This window comes from Patiria miniata, unplaced genomic scaffold (genome assembly GCF_015706575.1).
Source record: "Patiria miniata isolate m_02_andy unplaced genomic scaffold, ASM1570657v1 HiC_scaffold_8, whole genome shotgun sequence".
Lineage (NCBI taxonomy): Eukaryota > Metazoa > Echinodermata > Asteroidea > Valvatida > Asterinidae > Patiria > Patiria miniata.
In genome coordinates this window covers 3,150,666-3,167,526 of record NW_024037075.1, presented here as the reverse complement: position 1 = coordinate 3,167,526, position 16,861 = coordinate 3,150,666, and the positions used below count along the sequence as shown (strand labels likewise).

Below are 16,861 nucleotides of genomic sequence, written 5' to 3'. Positions count from 1 at the left end.
GGAAATTTTGTTATGTGCACTTCACAAAGTTATGGTGTTTTTTTATGTGGCCTATCTCAATTTTATAAGACAGGTATCTAGCCAAGCCAATGCCGTGCCTTGTGGAAAAACTTATTAAAAATGACACTGATGGTCATTATGTTACCTTGTCCTAACTAGGCGCGTGCCCCCTGTTTTAGCTTTCATGCTTTAGAAATTACTTCCCTTATTGTTGATCTGGAGGGGGCTGCAACCCCCCCCCCCCCCTATTCAGCATTATGGCACTTTTCAGGACAATATATGGGGCTTTTCAGGGCAAAAGGTGCGTGAAATTACGAAACAATGCACCAGGAACGAACAATTGAACAAAACAAATGCACACATTCTTTTTAAAAAGGGCACTCAGAAAAAAAGGGCACTTCTTTAAAAAATAAAAAGGCACTCCTAACGAAATATTGGGGATGGGGTAAATGCTGGTGACAAAAGGGCATTTCAACGGAAAAGGGCAGTTCTTTAGAAAATATGGAGGGTTAAATACCCCCCCCCCCCCCCCCCCCCCCCCCCCCCCCCCCCCCCCCGCATGGTTGGAGGTTTCGCTCGTACCCCCGCCCTGCAAACAGGGGCGGGGTGTTTGCTTGCATACACCTGACACAAAAAGAAACTAAGCAGTTTTTATAATCATCCTTGTAAGTTGGATATATCTCGGTGAACAAAAATATCCGAAATAAACATTTTGTCACTATGAAACTTTCCGGTTCAATTTGATACCTCAACTTGGGAACACTTTATTTAAGAAATAACGAGAGCGCCGCAAGCGCTGAAGCTCATGAAACCCCGAAATGCCGCGCCGAAATTAAAAGTTGCACGTATTGGCGCGGCATGAAATGTACACAATTGACTGCGGGGCCCGCATCTTTGTGTTACAATATATGCCCTTCGAATATCTCGCTGAGCCGCAGGCCTACTCCAAACACCTTGAACTATTTGCGGTATTACCAGCCTCTCAAAGTGGCACAAATATTACGAAAAAAACAACATTTTGTTGGCATCCTGTTTTTTTTTCTTTGTAATAATGTGTACAGATTTATTTGGGCTTGTAGTCCCCCGTACGCGTACTAAGGAAGCGCATGGCTTGGAAAATTACTATGGGATATAGTCGGGTCCCAATCATATGCGTTATAATATGTATGCTTCTACGCATACGGGAATCGGGTACCAGGTCTCACATGACATTAAAAAGACGCCATTTTCTTCTTCATCGCTTGGGCACGCAGCGACGAAGTCGGACCGTCCTTCAATTTCAGATTGGGAAAATCTTTGCTTAGAGGGATTTGGAAAGGTTTGTATCAACTGCTGAGATATCTTCCTTCAGTAGAGACAATATTTATACCAGTCATGGAACAAATAAATATGTTTATGACCATTTTATTTGAATTTATTTTGGTCGTCATCGAGACGCCATCTAGCGGCAATGCTGGCAGCGGCACGACAAACATCGAATTGATTGTTCAACAATTTTGTATCGTACTTAAACTAGCATGCAAAAAGTTACTTAACGTAAGCCATAAAAGGCGTTAGGGAATATTGCAGAGCAGAATATATAAAACGTACGGAGTAGGATTACGTTTGTATTTCTTATCATATTCAAGCGTTTGTTTTCATCCAAAATGGCCAAAAATTTGTTGTAGTTTGTACACTCCCTTCCCACAATCCCCCTCTGCCCATATCACAACTGGTTAAGGTAAATTCCAAATGTTGGGAAGTGGCCCAAATCATGGAAACGCAACTTGATGTTAAACGCTTGTTGATCAGACATGTCTGTCAGATGAACCTTAATCTTTGGAAAAGCCTTGCCATAGGCCTACATGCTGTCCATGATTAAAAAATGTGCAGTTTCGTAAATTCTTTTTTTAATTTTTTTTTTTTTAATTTTAGTTTTACTTTTTTATTATAAATTTTTTTCGGGGGGGCATGTATGCGTTGATTTTTGCAATGGGTCAGTGCACCACAGCCCATACCATGCCTACATGTACGCCCACCATTTGCAATATTTTAGGCAGCATTCTACGCTAGCTCCACGCAACGCTCTACTCATGGGCGATTTCGCAGCTGACATCTGCGAATTTAATGACAATTTCCAAATTTTAGTGTATGCTGGATTTTTTTTGATCAAAATAAAAAAATTATACTATTGAATGCGGCGCAAATTTTTGGATGCGAGCGCTGATGAGAAATCAGGAAACTTTTATCATGTGGCCGAAGCAGTTTTTTAATTTTATTTCTAACGAACATGGTTTTTTTTGTAATTTTGGACTACCGGTATGTCTTTTGGTAGAAAATGGGATTTTCTTGCTCATTTTTCAGCCCATGGCATGCAAATCAACACGGTTTTGCGCAATCCTCATGCATGAGAGTAATTCCCAGTTTTATTTTTATTTTTGGCATTCGTTTTAATTTTAAACATCACTAAAAAGTTTGGTGAGTCCAATAACCTAAAAGTGGGCTTTCGTTGTCTTAAGAGGAATGGAAACTGGAAGTACACAATCACTTTCTTTTACAACATCAATCAGCAATGTTAAACATGTAAACAGCCCATGCACTGTACTTCAATTTTTCAAATCGCAGTCTGGAGGGCTCAAGACTTCATCACCAAGAGAAGTTACATCCCATGATACATGGTCTACACCTTACCCCTGTCTTCTTTATGTCTTGCAATTATACTTGCACTGTAGAGCTGGCATGTGCTCTGTTTATTACTAATGGGTCTAAGACATGGAGAAGTGGCAGCAGTGTTGCACCATAGAGCTGGGGTTGCACGAAGATGTCTGTGAAATATTTCTGTACACATTCAGTTGTGATATAGAGCAGTTTTTACCCTCGTTCAGGGGAAGCAAAAACATGCATTGCCGTCGCGTGATGAGTGGTGTGTTGGAATAGGCGCTTATATTTAATGTGTCAGAATAGGCGCAGGTGTGTACTCAGAAGCTCAAGTGGCATGGCACAATGGAAGATTAGGTTAGATTTTGCAGCAGTAATACTTCACTGTGGTTCTTTGTGATAGAAACCCTTGCCATTTCATTGCATATGATGGAGCGCTTGTACACAATGTAAGTAGAGGACTTGTAAGTAGTTGCCTTGTCTGTCAAGTTTTAGGGCCGTAGTGCGGTGCTGTCCCAGTTCATGACACCACAATCGCAGCGTGAAATTCTTGCAGCTGATGCTATTGCTGGCGCAGCTGTTTATTGCAATACAAACTGAAGCGAGCTGCAAGTTATGTGTATAAGTGCTGCAGCGAAGTGCGATAAAGACTTGCCAAGCTAATATGAACATGTAGTTTTTCTTTGGAACATCCGGCAGTTGAATTGAGAATGAGCATCTGACAGAAAATGTGAATCGTGTACGGCAAGCAGTTGGAAGTGTTTCTGTTCATATGAAAGCAAGCAGTTGTGAATGTTGCGATTTGAAGTAAAACATGTACAGTTGAGCAAATTGCAAAGAGAGGTCAGCAAACGATTAGTATTTGCAGCAATCTCATCGTCCATGCTGCACCCGGAATCGCAACCTCTGGACCAAGCGTTTGCCATGCGTGCGTGCTTTTTCAAGATCCACCGAGCAAGCTCGTGCGCACGTTGCGCATCGGGAATCAAAGCGGTGCGACGCTGCTTGCGGTTGATTGTGAAAGCATTTGCGCAACTACAGCCATGCAGTTTGATTGATGCTGCGCGTTTTGCCTCTTCGCGGTTTTCGGTGCGAGCAATTTTCGCAGGCAGCGTGCAGGACTCTGTGGCGACTCATGACTTCTGGAGATAGCATCCTTTGTCATTCATTTCCTGGTTCTAATGATCTTGGGTCAGCTTCTACTTATGATTTAGAGGTAAGAGACTCGAGTACACATATGTCTTTTAATATCACTTAGAGCTTTTCTTGGTGTTTAAATTTACAAAAAAGGTAGGGAAGTTGGACATGGTGGTGCTGTTTTACTGAAAGTGCAAAATGTAGGCAGATAATTAAAACCTAAAAGTAGGTGTGGTCTCGTAACTTTTAAAACTGTACGGTGTTTGTCAATTTCAAAAATGTTAACATGGGTTAAAAAAAAATAATTGAAGTTCTATTTCTTGCAGGTTGCAGTTGGAAAAAGTCCAGTGACCGGAGGCTGTGACCATCGACTTTCGAAAAATCAAAGGAAGGCTCAGAAATAGGTGACTATGTTTTTGGTGTTAACAGTCCACTTTTTTTGTTCCAAACAATAATTCAGCTTTAACTCTACTAGAATATGGGAAAAATGGTTTTAAATGGGTCGCGAAGTGGGGCGAAGTGGTTAAAGGTTTTACATGCTGCTCCCAAAAATGACTACCCACTATGAGAGTTTATGAGCACCATTGTGTTTCTCATTGGACGTGTCCTATAGAGTTTTTCTATGAGACATGTACTGGGTGTTGGTTTTTGTTTGCTAAATATCACACATTGAGGGTGCTGTGTACAAACCGGCTATTCACGTCATGAGTAAGTTACAGAGAAGCAGTACTTGTTGCGCACAGAATAGTAGAAAATCATCACTGATCGAAGTCTTAGTATCAAGTGGCATTCATGGCCAACTTCCTTGTCTACAACCTTGTTAACTTTCTTGGCTTTATGGTACATTTCTATACATTTCACTGTCTGTTGTGAAGCAGGAAGTGATTTTCAAGTAGCATTTTCAGCATAATATAGAAGTGTGCATTTACTGGTAGAATGGGAACAGGGAACCCTATTGAAGTAAAACATAGGTCCCCCTTAAAAATAACCAACCCCAAAATTAAAATCCTGAAAGTTGTCTGTAGGGCTTTGCAGCGTTGTGGTGTAAACTGCAGCTTTCGCGAGCATCATCTGTCACACGTTAAATTGTTCCCTTGTAGCCTGGTTTTCATTTTGAAAATTTCCCACAAATGGCATTCAAAACCTTTCATTTCCTTTGTCGGAAAAGTTACTGAGTAATTTGTAAATTTAGTTACGAGAACCCGGTTCCATAATCTGGAACCGGTTCCAGGCATCAGCGGTACCTGATACCTTTATCAGATATTAACTTGTGATTTAGCTGACATGTTACTTTCCTTTTATCCCTTTTTATACAGTTGTGGAGTGATAAATTGGAACTGCAGTTACCTCCAAAAAAAGGGTTGAATTTGAACTGTAGAACTTGGTTCTGGTTTCAGAGTTGAGGCTGCTGCTTTTGTGGTTATCTTCGTGTTGGTTGAAAAGATCTTGTCCTAAACATGTCTGGTGAGTCTGAATCCAATGATAACCAAATCTGCCGAGAGTACCTGCGAGGGGAGTGCGATAGGGGCACCAACTGCAAGTTCAGTCATCCAGATTCGAAAGAAGGATCCAACGACTTGAAAGATAAAGTCTGCCGGGACTTCCTGAGAGATGAGTGCATCCGGGGCGACAGGTGCATCTTCAAGCATCCGACCGGGATGCAGGGTACCAAGAGAGTCATCAAGTTCTGCCACAACTTCCAGAACGGGCGCTGCCCCCGTGAGGGTTGCACCTACCTACACTGCAGCCAGGAGGAAGAGGAGTACTACAAAGAGACCGGCAAGCTGCCCCCAGGCGTGGAAGACGTGCTCAAGGTGGAGCAAACCAAGTTGGTCTGCAAGGATTTCCTGAATGGTAAATGCTTCCGCAGCCAGTGCAAGTTCAGCCATCCTGAGCCAGACTACTACGGTCCGCCCCGTAAGCGCCCCATGCCCCCATGGGATGACCGGGGTGGGTTTATACCCCCCATGCGAGAAGACCGAGATCGCGTCCGTAGCTTGATGCGCCTGGTCAACGATCTTGAAGATGAGAATGTGGTTCTGCGTCACAAGCTGAGCCGCATGCACCGTCAGGTGTTGGACCTGACGGATGATAACAAGTCTCTTCTTGAGGAGACCAGACGTCTCCGCGCGGACCCCGATGCAGCTAGAGCTCCACCCCGCCGACCCGAGGCAGCATCGAGTGACCTGGATAGCTACCTGCGCGACAGGCCAGTGGCTGTGCCAGCCCCTCACGCACCTGCTCTTGATCCTGTTACTTCCAGAGCCGCTGCCAGAAGTTCTGGCTTTGAATCTGATCAGTACGCCGCAGATCGTCCTGCTTATGAAAGCCGCCTCAGCGCAGCTTATGAATATTAATCATCCATGATTGTACCCTCGGCAAGCATGTGTTTATGATACCAATGTTGAGAAAATTAAATTCTACATTCACTTGTATTGAGCATGTCCATAAAAAAGACAAGAAAAAAATTATTTGGATTGAGCCGTTTGTAACAGGTGCCTCATTAATTGGGATTTTACATTGCATGTTTGATTTCACTTTTATTTTTGTAGAGTGGTCGAGGTTTTGCTTATTCATGCACTAGCTGCAATAATGACTCCAAATCGAAGTGACAGATATAAATCTTTTCATTAGATTTGTTCTTTATTTGTTTTTGTTATTACTTATAATTTAATTTTAATTGAAATTGGGTTTTGGGGGGGGTGGGGCCTGGGGACTTTTATAGAAAATTTGTATTTCAGAGCACTTTGATGAGCACGTAAAGACAGGTTCCAAGAATAAGCACTTCTGTTGTAAAATTTGTGACAAAATACTTGTTCAATGTTTCTCTTTAACACCAGTTATTAACTGGAGAGATGGAATGACGGTCGTGACAGTTGCAGTTCCTATCAGACGAAATTCCCCATGTCATGTATGAACATAGCTACCCATGCATGCTTACACGTAAACCAATGTTGCAATGACATAGGTCATGAACTAGGTGTTAGTTCACATTTGGATTTTAAATGAAATTAATAAGTGCGATGTTCCCAATGTACTGTACAATGTATTTAAGAAACTACACTTGCGATTTATTTAAAAGGCAAACACAAAACAATAACATAATTTCACATTTAATCTACAGTCATTTTTGTGAGTCGTGTTGTGTGTTTGTTGGAATGCTACAGCAGGTACAAATGTACATGTAACAGTTGGCCTAACCTTTGAATATACATGTATGCAGCAATGTGGTTGGAGAGCATCTCTACTTGATATAAATTTCTTCAACTTTTGCATATTTGCAAAGGGCTGTCAATTCTATTAAAAAAAAAAAAATCAATTCTTTGCTTGAAAAATTTAAAACGAAACAACAAGTTTTGATTTTCGTGATCTGCTGCATTGGATCTAGCCAGCACCCTAATCTTTTTCACAAGAACATGCTTAAACCGATTCCATAAGTTCCACCGAGTATTGCTGTTTCAAGGAAACTTCTGCCTTATATTACCCATTTGGAATTAAACATGCTGTGAGTTTTATAAAAAGTTTTGGCACGTTAAACAATCTTTTTGTTGATGTAGCCGTGTTGGTTTAGTAGTTACGCAGCATTTTGTTGTGTTTGTACATATTTACATGTGACAAGAAGTGAAAATGTAGCTTGAAATACAGTTCTGTAGTTGATCTGGTTTACTTGGTAACTTGCATTTTGTAATGACTTAAGACATTTCATCATACTCTTCCGCATAAAATTATGTTCACATAGGGAAAAAGGTTAATAAATTTGTGCAAGTGAAGTCGGTTACTTCAACTGTTGCATGTCTTTTCTCCCACTTAAACTTAGTAGATTTTGTTGCAAACATTTACACGTACATGTACTTAAAAGCATAGTTCCATTCTATATGTATTGCCCTTTTTTCTCAATATGCAGAAATTCTGTTACTGCTTAGTTTTCTGTAAATAACTGGTTAAAAGTTGGTGAAGTTGCCTCCATTCAGAAACTTTATAGGCCTCGTTCAAGGACGGCCATCTCTGTAGGAGAACTGCAACTGCGTTTTACGCAATCAAGCACGCATACGCAGTTTTGAAAATGTTCCAAACATGCACGCTTGTTTGAAATGTGTTCGAAATACGATGCAGCCGATGCGCGTTTATTTGAAAACACTTTGGGGGGGGGGAATGAAATTCAGTCCTGAAGATATAATCTGGACCTGGCTCGATTGCCCTACTGATGGGGTTCTTAACATTTAATCATGTAACATGATATCCAATGCATTTTATGTTAATTGTTATTTGCTACATGTAGTTACTTTTTATTAACGTTTTTCACAAGTTTGTTGCTCACCCTGTGATCTGTTAATAAAGTATTCCAAACCTTTATGAAATGTTTCTTGTAAGACTTTTTTTTCCCCCAGCCTTTAGTTCTGTGGTATAGACCATTATCATGTTGCGGCCATCTTGATTTTTCCCCACTCAAATCAACGTAACCAAAGAGACTGGTAGGAAAAAAAGTCTGGTTCCCTTTTTGCACAAAACATTATCATTCAATACTTTAATTGGCAACAGGGAACATGACTGAAATGGTGGCAGTATGATAGAGGTCTATAGAGACAGAAGAGATGTCAAGAAATTGTCTACGTGCTACGTACAATGTAGTTTCTTCACCAACATACACATGTACTGAACATCGTAAAAAGACATACGATAAATAGACAATCATAAAATGTCCTGCTGTTTAAAGTATCACATATTCTATTGGTTTACATGTACATGTACATGTACATGAATGAATGCTTTTGATGAGTTCATGTACATGTGTACCGTGATGTCCATGTACATGTACAATGTATGTGTTAATTGCTCATTAAGAACTAATGAGCATTACACACTGTTGGTCGTGCTTCTTGCCAATTATGTGGCGTAACAGTGTGCCAGGTTAATTGGTTTTGTGGTTGAGGTCTTCACAGTGGGAACTAAGGTCTCGTCAGAATTTTAGATGATTAATTGATGTCTTGGAATATTGCTTTCATTTCTTCTGAGGAAATTATCTTGAAGCATATCTTTTGTCTTGAGGCATCACCCCTTGATATCTTGTGTACATGTACTTGGCTATTTGTAACCAATCGCAAATTGTTGGTTTAGTATAGTACACCCTCTACTGTATACTACAGTCGTCCGGAAAACAAGGTTTTCCGGACTTTATCTGGAAGCTCGTCTTATGTGATAAACCATTTTCCCCACAATCGTGTGAACAAAAACATATGGATTTACAGAGATTGTCCATACTCTGTAACTGTCTTGGAAGTGAACGTGGGGGGCGTTTTTGATCATAAAGGAATAAGAAGTGTGTCGTAATGCTCGGAGAAATAAACCTGTTAAGAAACCATCAACATTAAAAAAAAACCAAGTTCTGGAAGTAGTGACCAGACTGCAAATGGCGATAAATTTGGAATGAAATCATTATATTGGCTTCATTGAGAATATTGCAAGAGTTGGAACAGCTGTCTTATAATGAAGTAAATGAATGAGATAAAGTGAAAAGCAAAAGCAAGGAATGGAAGTGCTAAGTGTTGGAACAGCTTCACAACGTTATGGAAGAAGTGATCAAAATGAAAAGAGAAAAGTAGAAACCATTGTTATCAAGTAAAACAATGCACCGCACAGAAGCTGGAAAAAGAAGTTTGACTTATGTCGAAGCTGTAAAGAAAAAGACCTGGTGTGATTAAAAGTGAAAGTAAAAATACTCTTGAATGTTCTTGTGGCAAGAAGTAAGTTTGAACTTCAATTTGTTTGCACGTAAATTCGTAAGGAACAGCTTAAATCATTTTTGGGCAAAAAGGTCGATTTTTTTCTCATAGCCCATTACCATTTTTGTCACTAAATATTGTGATTTTCAAATTCCAAATTTTGGTGATTCGGCAGTTCTCCATGAATAGTTTAAATTAGCCAACATTTTCATCTGTAATCCTGTTCCAGATAAGTTTGAAATTCAGAGCGATTTTGTCTGAAGTGGTGCTTAAGTTACTGTTCCTTCAGCACAGTAAATATGTGACTCTTCAGACTGAAGTGTCCGTCATTGCAGCTTTAACTGAACCTGATGTTCTTTGTTTTTTGCAACAGGTGGTAACAGTCATAAGTGACGACTGTTGCTTCAGAATACTGAAAGTGAGCAAGAAGAGCCGGTTCCTGACAAGTACCTTCCGTCATCTCTAGAAGTTGGAAGTCAATACCTCCACTCAGCAGTGACCAGATCGAACCAGTTTGAACCAGATAGTGCCAGAACCAGAGCCAAGCCAACAAGAGAAAACAAGGTTGCCTTTCGTTCACTTACGTTTACATGCATTGAGATTTGAACATTTGCAAGGGCAAACCCACAAACACTGACCAAAGAGACTAAGACCAGTTGTCTGAAAAGTGCCCAGGACTGAAGTTGTATGACGAAGGTGACATTAGCACCCTCTTCATATTGAAACTGAGTTGCAAAGTACATGTTTAACATGGCAGCATTTCTGGACGAAGACGGCTACGTTGACCAGCGTGTGTGCCGATTCTATTTAGTAGGCACATGTATGTCTGGTAACAGATGCAGATTTCTGCATTGCAAAGAGTTACTCAAGACCAAGATCACCTGGATCTGCCTCCATTTTCTGAACAGTACTGGCTGCACTTATGGGATGAATTGCAAGTTTGACCATCCAGAATGGGCCAGAGGTTTATTTCTGCTTCCAAAAATCTGTGGCCAGTATCGTCATGAAAAAGATGGGGAGAGGTGCCCTGACCCGGATTGTAAGTACCTTCACTTCACCAACGAAGAGCATCAGGCATACATAAAGGATCGGATCATACCTGAAAGGTTTGATTTCAGAAAGAAAGACCAATTAGTTCAATACAGCAGCGATGAAGAGCAGGACCACAGCAGGGTCGATTCGAAGCCAAAGAACAGGTCAAGAGATGGTGCTGGTAGAAATCACCATGACTCAAGAAAAGACAGAAGCAGAAGTCCAAGGCGAGAAAAGAGTCCAAAGCATGCCCGTAGTCGAAGCCGCAGTCCTTTACGCTCCTCAAGTCGAAGTACTGTTAAGAAAGAGGCCTCACCGGAAAGTGATGCCAAGCGTATTCAGAAGATGAAGCGCACCATAAAAGACTTGAGGACTGAGTTGGATGGCTTATGGAAAGACCACAAGCAGCTACAGCGAGAGCTTAGTGATCATAAGAGGTTCCACAACTCTGACCAGGAGCTTATTAATGACTTGATGAGGACCCGGAACAAACTGGAGGAAGACATTACCAAGCTGACCACCGAGAAGCTTGATATGTCTAAGCAAGTCAGCGACCTGTTCAGTGACAATCAGGTGGTGGTGGAAGAGAACCAGCGCTTGAGGGGATTGTTGCAGTCACAGGAATCAATACTTCCCTCGGGTCAAACGGTCACTCCAATGGCACAGTCCAGCTATCAAGATACTTTCAGTGCTCCTAGTAGCACCTCAACCATGTTCCAACAGAGTAGCTGGAACTAGAAGACTCTTTTGTTGACTTTTTAATCCCATTGACGTAGTAACCACCAGTTTAGTTTAATAACTTGTCTGTAAAAACACAAGTATCTTAAAGGTGTCTATGGTGCAGAAACTACATTAAGAATTTCTTGTTTAAATGTACTGAAGATGTTTCTTCATTCCTTAATGTGTAAGTAGAGATGTTTCGCTAATAAGCATAGATAAAACTTGTTACCTTTTTAGCATTGGTTAGTTTGAGTCGTTCATTATTTTGAAGAAAGAAGTGGCAAACCCCAAGCTTGAAGTTGAGTAGTGCTCTAACGTTGCGTAGGTTAAGAGAACCAAGATCAAAGCATAGATTGACTCGGCCCAACCTGCTTCAAGAGTTCTAATATTGACTTTCCCTTACTTTTTCAATTGGACAGATTTTCAGTCCGAGGATAGGCCCACTCAGCAGTAACACCTGTTGCGTTGAAGCGGTCATTGCGTGCACTGAGCGCAGTTTGTGAGCCAGCACCCACAGCCGTCGGAATCTAGTGGTCTGCAGTGTGCAGTGCAGTGCGGCAGTTTATACTGTGGCCAGCAGAACAGCCAGCAGGTGCTACCTGTGCAGCAAGCCAGCAGCATTTGAGCCGCAGCAGGACGTAGCAAGCAGCTTTAAAGGGCAGCAGCAGCAGCAGCAGCCGTTGCGGCGAGTTCAGCTTATAAAGAAGCACCGCTAAAGGTTAAGGTTACATACATTGAAATAGCATTGCTGAAGCTGCATTCATAAACTGTTCAAAACTTCCCAGCCGCTGTCCCTCCCGAAAGTGGGATAAACTTGACGCTTTGCAGCTAGATCTAAACACAAAAACTTAACTTTTCATTTCATTTTAAGCAGTTTGTCTTAGCCTTTCAGCCAACATGTCTAATGGAGATAAAGATTACAACGATGATGTCTGCCGAGATTACACTCGTGGAGTTTGTAATCGTGGCAGGAGCTGCAAATACAAGCATCCAGAGGAGCTAGAAGGTGTGGAGTCCAGGAGCGATCATAAGTATGCCTTCTGCCATGACTACCAGAATAGAGAGTGTGTACGTGCCAATTGCCGTTTCCTCCACTGCTCCCGTGCAGAGGAAGATTACTACAAGGAGACGGGGAAGCTGCCACCGCATCTGGAGGAAAAGGTAGCCAGGGGTTATGGCATCACAGGCGCCGAGTCTGGTGGGTTTGATGATGTCCCGATCTGTCGGGATTACCAGAAGGGTGAGTGTAACCGTGGTAGCAAGTGTAAGTTTCGTCATATGAGCCGAGGTGACATGGAGTTTGAGGAACGACGGCGCATGCGATCCCGCTATGCACCAAGTACATACGGGGATCGGGAGTATGATCGGGAGTATGACCGCGTCCGCCGCCGTCCTCCCTTGGAAGACCGCTTTGGGTACCTTGATTTTGAGGCGGGGCGAGGTTCTGGTGATGACTTTGGTGCGAGGATGGCAATCCGTGACAGGGTGCGAAGTTCCAGTCGTGACACCAGGGATCTGGAGGATGAGAACCAGATCCTTCTGCGCAAGGTTGAGTTGATGCGTAAGCAGATCTCTGACCTGACAGCCGCCAACGAGGTCCTCCTGGAGCAGAATGCACGTCTGAGGGCCTCCAAGTCGGAGAACAACAATGCGCTGATGCAGGCGGAGACCCACCTTGTGAGGTCAACCACTGGGGTGCCACTTCTCTCTCAGGGCAGCGTAGCTGTCATCCAGAAGAGTGCAGGCACACCAGGAGCTTCTGGTGTCACGGCTATTAATCTGATTGGCCAGCAAGAAGCAGGTTTAGGTGACAGGTCTCAGGCTACTCTTATAGCTTCTGAAATGCAGACCATCCCTGTTTCGGTCTCTCTGCAGCAGGAGTTCCAACCAGTGTCTCTAGCATCTGTGATGACGACTCAGCCTGCCATGCCTATGCAGAGCGTCCCAACCTCTATCTTGACATACCCCATAGTGTCTCATAACATCCACACTGCAATGGGTCGTTAGATTGTGACCTGAAATGAGCTTATTATCCCAATCGGTGACCTCTAAAGTGCTGGATGGCAGCTAGTTTCTTGGTCGTTTGTTTTCTTGCTACATTTAGCTAAATGTTTACTCAAAGACTAAGAAGTTTGCTGCCACATCGCACCTTAGAGGTCCCCACTGGCATGCCTGATCCAATGAAAGAACTTTTTTTTTCCATTCATAACTTGTGTCCTGATTTATAGCTAAAATGTCTGTGCTTTACCTTTTTTTTTAAAGTACGTACATGTATACAAAAAAAAAGATTTTGTGGGGTTTAGAATAATGCAGTTTTTAAAACTGTTGGCAAAATTGTGAAGCTTCGCGTCTATTTAGAAGTCCCGCCTTGCAAACCTACATATGACACAAGTGTAGATTGGAATTTTGATTTTTTTTTTTCCCCACCTGAGATTTCTGTGACTCCTTACATGTACTTTTATCTGTCTCACCTAAATGAAAAAAATTGGAGGCCTGAATCGCTATCCAGAATTTAAAACGTGTGATGGAATCCAAACCTTTAACTGTTGCCATGTGTTTTCTCTGTACATTTGTACCAAAGACGGCCTTTTCTCTTGGTGACAAGGGTAATGTGTAGGATTTTTGTGAAAGGAGCCACTTTTGATGTTTTCAAAGCTGCCATTACTCGTGTAGACATAAGGCGTCTGTTGTATATTATCTGAGTAAGGCCAAGCAAAGTGCATGCACATAGCATTCTACTGTACCTTCATGCTGTGATTTCTACTTGGATGCTGGAAAATGTCACTCCTTAATCAAATAAAGCATTATTGGCATTTCAAAGCCAATTCTGCTGCTCGTACAAGTCAAAGCGTCAGACTTTCTCGCTCTCTTTTTGGCTGTTTGCCTTTTTCTTTTACACCGCTGCTTCCAAGCATATATTATGTACATGTTATAATTGTAAGAAAAACCAACTGGTAAATTTTTACCTGTTTGAGAAATACATGTACATGTACTTGAAAATCTGTATGTACATTATGGGTGCACTTGAATCATCCGAAGCCAGTTAATTTAAGATGTTATCCTGCCAAAGGAATAATAGTGGATTTTCAAATGACGTTTGATTCTAATGAACTTGAAGGGTTGTGATATTACAATGACTCTAAAAACAATAGGCAATGAATTCGCCATTTCCAAAGTTGCGCATTTAATTAACGGAAACTAAACTAAAATGCTTAACTAGTTTACTGTGTGTTTCCCAAAAAACTTGTCGGCACAAGTTAAAAATTTGTGAACACTACACCTATTTTCAGAGACCGTCAATTTACTTCAAACCACTTTGTAAATTAATTGTTTTGTTGTCAATGTGCGTTTTGTGTATTCGAGTATTTAGCAGTGATTGTATTGTAGTAGACGAAGCCACAATGTTTTGTAATTAATTTTAAGGTTGTTTCCTTTCAGTAGGCCTAGTAGAGGCATTTTAAAGGGTTTTTTAATTTTCTTTTTGAAGTGCCAGGTTCATGCAAATGATAACCCAGTTATAACTTTTTGAGAGGGAGAGCAAATAAGGGGGGGGGGAGCAACGACAGCCCGAAATCCCACACTTACCGTAATTATGGGTGCGCCACTGATAGAGATTTTGTTGTTGCTGAGAAGAGTTTGTAATCGTGTTTAACCCTAACCTTCCCAAATCCTGCAAAATGGAGGATTTTGCAGGATTTTGCAGGATTTTGGAAGAATGCATTGTGTCGGGGTCTTAGGACAGACCTTGTGTTGTTTATGCTCAGCCGTGCTTAAAAGAATTAGGCCTCGATCTTAGTCTTGAAATCCTCCGCACTGTTCCAGGATGTCACTGGCTCTGCCTCAACATATTGACAGTGATTTTTGCAGGATTGAGGCAGTGGTCACCCCTCCAAGGACCACATTCAAGAAAAAAACGGAAGATTTTGTAGGATTAAGGTTGCATTCTAGCAGAAATGCCAAGGGAGTTAAGGTTAATGTATGGTGTCTTTCAGTTGTTGCAAGTTGCTGTTGACGTCATGTCATCTTTGTTAATACCTTATGCGTTGTTTATAGCATTCAAACTGTAAGTAAACTGCATGTACATATTTTTGAATGAAATTTGGGGTTTTTTTCTCTTGGCCAATTTGTGGGAATAGTGTAGTTACCAATATGAGAAAGCGAGAACCGTTTATTTTGGTTGTTTCTGATTGCGCAGACCTCGCAGTGTATCGTAACCGTTGACTGCGTAATGCTCCTGTTAAAACTTTAGCCATAATCTCGGAAATGTCACTAAATCAGTAAATGCGAAACTTTTGTTGGCCACTCTTGTTGCAAGATAATGCGAATGTTTAAATATGACTTTAGGCGCTGAGCCTACACATGTCCAAAGAAAGTAGCCATTATAACGCAGTGACGATGCCATTAAAAATGTATAATATGCTGTCACGGTTATTTTTTATGGAAAACGTTTGTTGATGATGTAGATAAAGACCAGGATAAAGACGCGAAAAAGTTAGGTGAAACAAATGACATAACTGAATTAACGCTGGTCAAGAACGAGAATGTGTTATAACTATTGTTTTCATGAGAAACAAATCCAATGTAGTTTTGATTACGTCATCGTTAATGGCGTCATTCGTGAAAAGTTTGGTTAGCTTCAAGTTTCTGGCATTGCTAGATTTTATTGTTCGAACGCATGCTTCTTGAATAAAACACCACTTTTTCGTTGAGATACTTACACGAACTTGTGTCTTAGAACATAATTATTTTGTAGTCCTGTAATTATATTATATTGGGATACATACATGTACATGTGCAATATGACAATTATACATAGGGCCTGATGTCAGATTTAGATGAGGTATTTTAAATTATTGACATGTTGCAATTATTTTTCTTGAATGTCTAGCCATCAAAGTCGGTGTTTCTCTGTGACGCCCGAAGGCCCCCCCCCCGTACCTCCTTTAATGCGTTTCGCAAAACCCTCATAACAAAGGCCCATAATGTGTGTATATTTACCAACGCCCTGTCCTTCAAATGCATTATGCACGACGTCAGGGATTGATTTTCGGGGAGGAGGGGGGTTTCCCTTCAATTGAATCTGTCGTGTACAATGTACTTGCAATGTGCAGTCTCTGTGCAACATAGGGTCCAAACTTCAATTCAAATCACAATCCCGATTGAAAGCAGCTTCCCAAAACACAGGCCCCGCCCCTTTACGTCCTGGGGGGGGGGGGGGGGGGGGAGACCGCCAGCCCGCCTCCATAAGATACGTCACTGCAGTTGATACCAACACGTGTACCACCTCCCCCCCCCCCCCCCCCCCCCAGATATCTCAAAAGAATTCCTGAGATTCTGGTAACGCAATGACCAACACAAAGGAAGGGGTTCCCTCTGCCCCATATCGCGCTACATAGAGTAGCGAATGATGGCACCCCGGGCCCACAATTTTTAGTTATGCACCTGATCCGAACGCGGCTCGCAGATGTGGAGAAAAAAAATCCAGACTGCAGAGGGCGCAACGGCGCTTGTAAGCACAGCAAACAATGGATAATGAAACGATTCAAAGAGAAAGGATGCAAAATATGAAGGCCCTCTAATGCTAAGCCGTGATTATGCAGAATGTCCTCAATATC

The 16,861-nt window shown here is 41.7% G+C and overlaps 1 protein-coding gene across 3 annotated transcripts; it reads left to right on the top strand.

The window, feature by feature from the left end:
• Positions 1-1,138: 1,138 nt before the first annotated feature.
• LOC119719572 (zinc finger CCCH domain-containing protein 10-like) lies at positions 1,139-15,969 on the top strand. 3 transcript variants are annotated; one of them, XM_038189047.1, is made up of 3 exons: positions 1,139-1,318; positions 9,868-10,058; positions 11,666-15,969. In XM_038189047.1, exon 3 carries the CDS (start codon positions 12,144-12,146, stop codon positions 13,251-13,253), a length of 1,110 nt encoding a protein of 369 aa, XP_038044975.1. In that variant the 5' UTR covers positions 1,139-1,318; positions 9,868-10,058; positions 11,666-12,143; the 3' UTR covers positions 13,254-15,969. The 3 variants fall into 3 exon arrangements, with proteins under 3 accessions (XP_038044975.1, XP_038044976.1, XP_038044977.1); XM_038189049.1 differs by lacking the exons at positions 9,868-10,058; positions 11,666-15,969 and adding exons at positions 4,101-4,178; positions 5,091-8,127 and having other exon boundaries at positions 1,166-1,318; XM_038189048.1 differs by lacking the exon at positions 9,868-10,058.
• Positions 15,970-16,861: the final 892 nt, after the last annotated feature.